At 38.5% G+C, this 8,585-nt stretch overlaps 3 protein-coding genes across 3 annotated transcripts in view; all 3 read left to right on the top strand.

Annotated features, from left to right (window-relative positions):
• Window positions 1-4,993, top strand: part of LOC104782301 — a 7,931-nt gene extending 2,938 nt beyond the window's left edge. Inside the window, exons 12-21 of the mRNA XM_010507199.2 lie at window positions 1,172-1,347; window positions 1,819-1,858; window positions 1,948-2,091; window positions 2,220-2,339; window positions 2,428-2,643; window positions 2,918-3,079; window positions 3,215-3,887; window positions 4,065-4,270; window positions 4,489-4,627; window positions 4,707-4,993. Of these exons, the coding sequence (XP_010505501.1) occupies window positions 1,172-1,347; window positions 1,819-1,858; window positions 1,948-2,091; window positions 2,220-2,339; window positions 2,428-2,643; window positions 2,918-3,079; window positions 3,215-3,887; window positions 4,065-4,270; window positions 4,489-4,627; window positions 4,707-4,858 (2,028 nt within the window). The 3' untranslated portion in view covers window positions 4,859-4,993. The remainder of the gene's footprint in view (window positions 1-1,171; window positions 1,348-1,818; window positions 1,859-1,947; window positions 2,092-2,219; window positions 2,340-2,427; window positions 2,644-2,917; window positions 3,080-3,214; window positions 3,888-4,064; window positions 4,271-4,488; window positions 4,628-4,706) is intronic.
• LOC104782294 lies at window positions 71-1,011 on the top strand. The gene is made up of 6 exons (XM_010507186.2): window positions 71-261; window positions 345-405; window positions 510-584; window positions 670-747; window positions 841-906; window positions 995-1,011. Exons 1-5 carry the CDS (start codon window positions 77-79, stop codon window positions 841-843), a joined length of 402 nt encoding a protein of 133 aa, XP_010505488.1. The 5' UTR covers window positions 71-76; the 3' UTR covers window positions 844-906; window positions 995-1,011.
• On the top strand, window positions 5,222-8,581 carry LOC104705249 (the record flags this gene model as incomplete). The annotated part of the gene is made up of 7 exons (XM_019245811.1): window positions 5,222-5,470; window positions 5,992-6,095; window positions 6,182-6,255; window positions 6,354-6,812; window positions 7,515-8,009; window positions 8,092-8,304; window positions 8,399-8,581. Coding segments are annotated over exons 2-7 (1,494 nt in total), but the record flags the coding sequence as incomplete, so codon positions are not given.

The following is an 8,585-nucleotide window of genomic DNA, read 5'->3' on the forward strand; positions in this document are numbered from 1 at the left end:
TATCAAATTTCTCATGTTGTACAATCTACTGTGATAATTTTGTTAAGGGTGTTTTGTGTTGTAGGTGAAGTCCCATATGCCATCTGATTTGTCACCTCTGCTTGGTTCCTTCTGTCGAGATGTGATCAGAATTCTAGACTCCTTGAGTTTTGACTGGAGTGTGACTCCTTCAGATGGGTACTTGATTAGGTCGAAAGCTGGAAAAAGAAGTTTGCTCCTCTTTGGCACACTTGTCAGCAGACATAGAAAATATTCTGACAAGTATGTAAACACCTTAAAATCTTCTTAGCAATGTAGCATTCCCAATGCTTATTTACCACGCCTATTATATCTGATTTATGCAGATTAGTGCCAGAGATAGTAATTTGCTCAATGAAGATTGTGAAACATAGTTCAACCATCAGTGTAAGTATTTTTAGCAAAATTTGTTACTACAAAAATTGCTTCTTCTCATCAAAATATTACTATCTTCTTAAGCTAATGCTATGAGTGCCTACTATCATGTGCAGAAGCTCGGATGCCTAACTGAGAGAATTATCTCACTTGCTTTTGATGTAATTTCACGCGTCATGGAAATTGGCCCTGTAAGTTGTTAGAATGTTCACAAAAAATCTAAATAGAATGATCAAATGTCTATGAAAGCAAATATAATTTGTACCTTAAAAACAGGGATGGAGATTACTTTCACCCCATTTTTCTGTTTTGTTGGACTCTGCAATCTTTCCAGCCCTGGTGCTGAATGAGAGGGTACGCTTTCCTTTGTCGTAATCTGTGTTGCAAGCATTTCTTACTACCATTATTGCAAAAAATTTACTGGTCTTTCCGGGTTGCTTTTGCAAGTAGGACATATCTGAGTGGGAAGAAGATGCAGATGAATTCATAAGGCAAAACCTTCCATCTGAACTAGTATGAAACTTATCTCTCTCTCTCTAGACGGATTATTTTTATGTCTATGGTCCAGAGGCTATGAAATAATATCATTTTCGTTTGGCAGGAAGAAATTTCTGGGTGGAGGGAGGACATGTTTACAGCCAGGAAAAGTGCTATGAACTTGCTTGGTGTCCTTGCCATGTCAAAGGTGAAGAATCACCTTATAGGTTATGATCTATTTTATCAACTTTTTCAGCTATTCGTTCATAGGTTCTTATAGGTTATGATCTAATTCTTATAGGGACCACCAGTATCTACTACAAATAAAGCTTCCTCAGCAGCATGTAAGCGGAAGAAAGGTGAAAAGAGCAGAAGAAATAACCAAAGATGCATGGGAGATCTACTGGTGCTTCCATTTTTGTCAAAATTTCCTGTGCCGTCGAAAAGTTACATACTGGATGCTAGTACTTCAACAGCGTGAGTTCCTATACATATTCATGACTTCTGATTCTAACTCCTTGAAATTCTTGGCAGATGTCTAAACCAAATAAAAAATGCTTTTGTAAGCTCTGAGCAATGGTACATCTTTGTTTGGCGCAGTGAGTACCACTAATTTATGCTTGCAGTGGGTATCAGAAACTATGTTCTTTTAGTGGAACTTTAAAAACTCGTTTTGCAAGTTGGTCTTCCATAATGCCATGTTTCCCAAGCTCGTCATCAACTTTTTGATATTTTTTCAGTATACTGTATATATATATATATATATATATATATGATTCTCTGTTATCTTATTTGCTAGACTTCTGAGACAACTATTCAACATTTTGAACATGTCATATCGGGTTGGAGTGCTTTGTGTTTACTGTTCTCTTCCACTTTAATATTTTCTTGTTTCATTCCCTTTTAATTTGTGATTAAACTGACTTTGTTGCTATGTTGACATGTCAGCTATTTTGGTGTTCTAATGGCATATGGTAGCCTGCAAGAGGTGAGCAAATCTGGTTCTCTTTTTTTTGGAGTTGAGCATTTATTACTGATAGAGTGCATAGAATTACAATGGCTCCCTTTTTCCGACAGTTTATCCAAGAACAAAATCCTGAGTATGTGGCATCTTTTGTCCGTACCCGTGTGCTACCGATTTATTCTACACCTGATTGCACACCTTACTTGGTTGCATCTGCAAATTGGGTACTTGGAGAGCTTGCGACCTGCCTACCCGAGGTGTAAATTTTACTTTTCATTTATGCAAACCATTTGCTGGAAGATGATATTCTTTTAGTCACTGATTAGAATTTGTAATGTTTTACTTCCTGTGATCACATATTTGATTAATTGCTTTATGCTTTCAGGAGATGAATGCAGATATTTTTTCTTCCCTACTAAAGGCATTAGCAATGCCAGATCAGGTGGAGATCTCTTGTTACCCAGTGCGTGTTTCAGCTGCTGGTGGAATAGGTTCACTACTCGAAGTAAGTCAGCACTTACATCAACAATGGCACTTGTATCTTAAAGTGAGCTTGTCATATCTAACTCAAAGAATATGTTTGTTCTCTTCAGAATGAGTACCAACCACCTGAATGGTTGCCGCTTCTTCAGATTATTATTGGTAGGATTGGTAGTGAGGAGGACGAGGATGGCATTTTGTTTCAGCTTCTCAGATCTGTGATCGAGTCAGGAAGTCAAGCTATTGCCACACATATTCCGTACATTGTCTCTTCGCTAGTTAGTAATTTGTTGACGTTTATGCATCCTAGTGAAGATCCATGGTCTCAGGTATATTTTATTGCTGTCTTTCCACTTTCTTAATATCTTTGCTAATATCTGAAGCTGAATGTAGCAGAATGTATTCTTTGTGTAATGAAGTAAAAAAAAATTGACACATTCTGCTAATTTTTATATCACGCACATGAAATCCTGGACTCTACCAAAATATTTGTAGAATTCCTGTTGTTCCTGGTCTAGTAATTGTGAACTTTGGACTATCTTTAGTGGACATTGCAAGTCAATTCAACCTATTTTTTAATTTTTTTTTTCCTTTTCATTTTAGGCTATCCTAGGTGGCCTTGAGACATTAGTAGCAATGGCTCAGACTTATGAGAGCTCTAAGCCTGAAGCGAATGAGGAGAATAATCAGGCGACTGAAATATGGCTAACTGGTCAAGGCACCATCAGCAAAGCTTTGTCAGCACTTTTACAACACGCATGGCTGGTAATTAAAATTTACTCTAATCCCTTTGTGTTATTTATAAACATTATGACTTCTCCACGTACTTGTAATTATAGAAATTGAAACACGATTCTGATTTTAGGATACTGCTCTGCCTTTTATCTTTGCATGGTTCAGACAACAGATGTGCCTCCGACTTCATGCATAGATCATTTTTCGACGATGTTGCGGTTCATTGTGATTGCTTCTACTAATTGCAATGTATTCGTGGAGCTCAGACTAACTGAATTACTCGTAGTTTGGGCCGATATTCTTGCTAGCTGGAACAGTTGGGAAGAGTCGGAGGACTTATCTATTTTTGACTGCATAGAAGATGTTGTGGGTATAAACAACATATATGGTTTTAGGAGTTTCCTTTTCAGAGATTTGCCATCCCCTCCAGCCATGCCAGTCCATCCACAATCTATTGTTGAATGCATTGGTTCATTTGTCAGAAAAGCTATACTTGAGTACCCGTCTGCCACAAGGAGGGCTTGTTCTTGTGTCCACACATTATTACATGTACCAGACTACTCTTCTGACATCGAAGGGGTGGGAAAATCATTGGCAATGGTCTTCAGTGAAGCAGCCTTTTCTCATTTTCTAGGATTGCGTGAGAAACCTTGTACTTTGTGGAGGCCTCTATTACTGGCGGTATCATCATGCTATATCTCCTATTCTGATATTGTGGAAAGCGCTTTAGAGAAAGTGATATCTGGAGGATTTGAGCTATGGGCATTTTCATTGGCATCATTGTACTCGCTTAAATCTGATGCCACTCCAGCATTGACTTCTGAAGTAAAACTATATGGTGAGTAGATAAATCTAATGTGCTGATGATTCAGAATTGTTAAACTTCCAGTTACAGTTCACAAGTTTAAAACTCTGCTTTAGGCAACATGATCTTAGAAGGTTTAGTTGTATATATGTAGTAGCTGTTTTTAATCATAAATACATTAGCATGGACTAACAGACCACTTGTCTTCAGTGATGACGCTAGTAAAGGTGATCGAACAGCTATTAGATGTAAAGCATGGGAATGCAAGTGATGATTTGGCAAGGAAGTGCTTTGTTTCATTGATGGAGGCTTGTCAGAGGCTAAAGGAAGTGAACGAAGAAATAGACGATGATGAGGATGATGGAGAACCCGGAGAAGAAGAGACAGAATCTGAAGAAACTGATTCATATGACGAGGTTTGATTTGATTTCTAGTACTCGTTATTAAATTACATTCAAAGTATGTTTCATAATTTTTCGTTAGAACTAGTGTAAGAAGAGAAACTCAGATAAGCAGTCAATTTGCTGGCACAGTTGCAAAATTGATCTTCTACTTTCATGAAACAACGTTAGCTCTTCTAATGAATTGTTTCTTCCCAAATAAGCTGTTTCATCTTGTGTCTTTTTTTGAGCAGGATTCCGAGAGCGATGATGAGCGTGAAGAAACGGAGGAAGAATTTCTGGAAAGGTATGCTAAAGCTGCAGCAGAATTGGAGGATAGTGAAGTAATCGAAGAGGCGGATGAAGATGATGAGGAAGATGAGATTGATTTGGGTAAGTTTGATCATCACAACAAGATAAGAAACAATTTTTTTTGCTTTGCTTAATGCTCTTTGAGTACTTGATTTTGCAGGTTCTCTGAATGAGATTGATCCGCAGAAACTGGTTTTATCATTATTGGAGAAGCATCACGAGAAAGTAATAAAACTCATACCCTGTGAAGTTATCTCAACCTTTGTCAATTCTTTTCCTGTCTACACAAGTCTCTTCTCTAAGTGCCTCTAAACATTAAATTAAACAAGAGTTTTCTCTTTCTCCAAGTTTTGATGCTGGTTTGTTTGTTTCTGATGTGTTGACGATTCTGAGATATTTTTTAAAGAAATTTCAAGTTTGTATATACGGTTACGAATTTTCAATACTGTTCACTTATTTTTTTAGTGGTATGCAATTTTATATATCTGGATCATGTAGGCCATACAAATCTGGGCAAACAAACGACCTTTTTATTTACCGTTTCTGGCAAGGGATCTTGCAAACCATTGGCTATAAACCCACCTGTCAAGGTCAATTTCAAGGGTATTATCGACTTTAGCATCACTTAGATTCTTCGATCGAAAACGCTGCGTATTGTAAACAAAACACAGTGGAATCTGTCGTTTGCGCGTCTTCTGGGTTTCTCTCTGTCTTTTCCATTTTTATTTTTTCGTCACTGAAGCGAATCTTCTCGTCGTTTCTCTCTACCTCACTCATCTCAGTGTTAGGGTTACGATTCAGCAGAGCATTATCTCACAACTATTTCGTCTGAACTCACTCTCCCAACCTCTCTCTCTCTCTTTCTCGGTTACTCTACCTCTTTGTCGGTACCCCAAATTTTCTCCATTCGAAGAACTTTTTTAGGTCAAGTATGACTTGATTCTGCCTAATTTCTGGTATCGTTATCAAATTTGTCTGCTTTTCTATCTGGGATTTGTTCTTTTTTGTGCTTATAAGCGTATTTGATTTCGTTTCTTAGCTTCACGTTGATGTAAGCTCTTATGCATATATAGTTGCTTTGCATTCTAAGCTGTTAGAGGTTTTTTATCGCCGTTCTTTTTTCTTTTTGAAGTATAATTTCCGTCCATCGAGTAATTAGGGTTTCTCTGTGTGCATTTAGAGCTCTCTTTTTTGTTTGAAGTGACCACCTTTGAGTGTTGTTTAGAATTGATTAGTGGAGCTCTCTTTTTGTATTGCAAGAGAGTCTCAGATTTATCTGATATGTGCTTTGTTTCTCTCTATTCCGGGATTTGTATCTTCACTGAGAAATCTGTTTTTTTAGGCTTCTTTAGTTGATTTCTTCAAGTTTAATTGATTCTTCGTTGAACAATGGTCATGAAAGTCCCATGTTTTGAAGTTTTTTTTTGTTTTAATATGTATTTCAGGTGTTTATTCAAACTCATCAGATAAATTGAAGAAATGTATACCGAGGGAGCCCCTGATTTTGTCATTGACCAGAGCATGTATTACCCCGCTTATTACTGTTCAGGTTGATAGCTCTGCTTCACGAAACTTACTTATCATTCTTGTTTTCAAGGTTGCAAATTCCCTTATCTTCTGGATTTTTTTTTACAGGTTATGATTCATCCGTCGAATGGGAGAACCATCAGGTTATTGCTGGTGTAGATGGTTCAGAGGTCCAATACACGGTGCATGAAATCTCACACAATCTTCATTCACACAAACGTGCTGTTTTTGTTTTTGTTAATCGTCTTACCTAGCTGACATTCTAATCTTGCGTCTTCAGGGTGGGCAAAATGAAAATTCTCCCTATATATGCTATACACCAAGTTATGGATATGCACAGTCTCCTTACAATCCGTACAATCCTTACATACCAGGCGCTTCAGTAGGCGTTGACTCTTCGTTTGTTGGATTCCAGCAGTATTACTCCAGCGCCCCGTATGAGAATGCTGCATCCTCGCCTACTTATGTTCCATACGTTATTCAGCCTGATATTGTCTCGAATAGTTCAACAGACTCTTTGGTAGCGACTGATTTAGCCAATGGTGGTCAATGTGATATAAGAGGATCCAGACAGAGAGATGGTTCAGCAATTTCCGGGTTCCCAAAAGATGCTCCAAAATCTTCCACAGTTAATTCTTTGGATAGGACCTATGAGAAACTAAGGTCTAGCACTGGACAGAATAAACAGCCAGGAGTCTCCAAGAATGATTTCGCTCCAGCTCCTGCACATTCTCTCCAGGTGATTTCTCGTAGAAAATAATTCTTGATTCTGTTTTTCTTTTGAATATTGGGTGTGCTTATGCATTACAAGGAGTGTTTTGTTGATAATACAGTGCTATCTTAGTCATTAAATTCTATGTTGAGTCTGAAGTCGTGTGTGTTTTTGCAGGGCAAAACTGCTCNAATCCCTACAATCCTTACATACCAGGCGCTTCAATAGGCGTTGACTCTTCGTTTGTTGGATTCCAGCAGTATTACTCCAGCGCCCCGTATGAGAATGCTGCATCGTCGCCTACTTATGTTCCATATGTTATTCAGCCTGATTTTGTCACGAATAGTTCAACGGACTCTTTGGTAGCGACTGATGTAGCCAATGGTGGTCAATCTGATATAAGAGGATCCAGACAGAGAGATGGTTCAGCAATTTCCGGGTTCCCAAAAGATGCTCCAAAATCTTCAACAGTGAATTCTTTGGGTAGGACCTCTGAGAAACTAAGGTCTAGCACTGGACAGAATCAACAGTCAGGAGTCTCCAAGTATGTTTCAGCTCCGGCTCCTGCACATTCTCTTCAGGTGATTTCTCGTATAAAATATTTCGTGATTCTGTTTTCCTTTGAATATTGGGTGTGCTTATGCATTACAAGGAGTGTTTTGTTGATATTACAGTGCTATCTTAGTCATTCATTTCTATGTTGAGTCTGAAGTCTGTGTGTTTTTGCAGGGCAAAACTGCTCCCGTTGACAGTGTTTCCAGCAGCAGACGCTTGTCTTATGGGCAGTTAGACATTGCTAATGGGTTTTCATCCGTTGCCTCAAATAGTTACAAACCTCGTTCCAAGATGTATGATGGCGTGGGTGATAACCACCTCACTCGAAGTCCAGATACGAGCGAACATTATCGAGGTTCAAGAACGAGAAGATCAAGAAATCAGTTTGTTGTCAAAGCTTATACAACCAAAGCTGGAAATGCTGATGCAGAAGGAAACATTGTGATAAATCCTGATCAATATAATAAAGGAGATATCAGAACAGATCACAGCAATGCCAAGTTTTTTGTGATTAAATCGTATAGTGAAGATGATGTTCACAAGAGCATCAAATACGGTGTCTGGTCATCAACACTGCATGGGAACAAGAAATTGCAGAGTGTATATGAAGATGCTCAGAGAATAGCCACTGAGAAGTCTTGTGAATGCCCTATTTTCTTATTCTTTTCTGTGAGTCCATTCTTACTTTTTACTGCCTTGTGCTAATGTGCTTGCATTCATACTTTGTGCTTATGTTGTTCCCCTGCTTTAGGTCAATGCCAGTGGTCTGTTCTGTGGTGTGGCTAAGATGACCGGTCCAGTTTCCTTCAACCGAGACATGGATTTTTGGCAGCAAGACAAATGGAGTGGAAGTTTTCCTGTCAAATGGCACATCATTAAAGATGTTCCTAATAGCTATTTCAGGCACATAATTTTACACAATAACGAGAATAAGCCAGTGACCAACAGCCGAGACACACAAGAGGTGAGTTGTGTTATTTTAATCTTGACACTTCACTTGTGAACCAGATTCCAAGAACTCTGAAACCTCAATCTTATCATTCTCGGTTTGTGTGCAGGTAATGCTGAAACAAGGACTCGAGGCGCTAAAACTATTCAAAAATCATGCGGAAAGGACTTCCCTATTAGATGATTTTATGTACTATGAAAACCGCCAGAGACTCATGCAGGAAGAGAAAGCAAGACTTCCATTCAGGACCTTTCGCAGCCCATTTCCCATTCCCAAACCGAATATTTCTGACAGAA

This window comes from Camelina sativa, chromosome 1 (genome assembly GCF_000633955.1).
Source record: "Camelina sativa cultivar DH55 chromosome 1, Cs, whole genome shotgun sequence".
In the NCBI taxonomy this organism is placed as follows: Eukaryota; Viridiplantae; Streptophyta; class Magnoliopsida; order Brassicales; family Brassicaceae; genus Camelina; species Camelina sativa.

Coding starts and splice junctions, on each gene's coding strand:
- LOC104782294 (XM_010507186.2), top strand. CDS start 77: ATGCCATCTGATTTGTCACCTCTGCTTGGTTCCTTCTGTCGAGATGTG. Junction 406..509: donor AACATAGTTCAACCATCAGT/GTAAGTATTTTT, acceptor TATCATGTGCAG/AAGCTCGGATGCCTAACTGA. Junction 585..669: donor GCGTCATGGAAATTGGCCCT/GTAAGTTGTTAG, acceptor CCTTAAAAACAG/GGATGGAGATTACTTTCACC.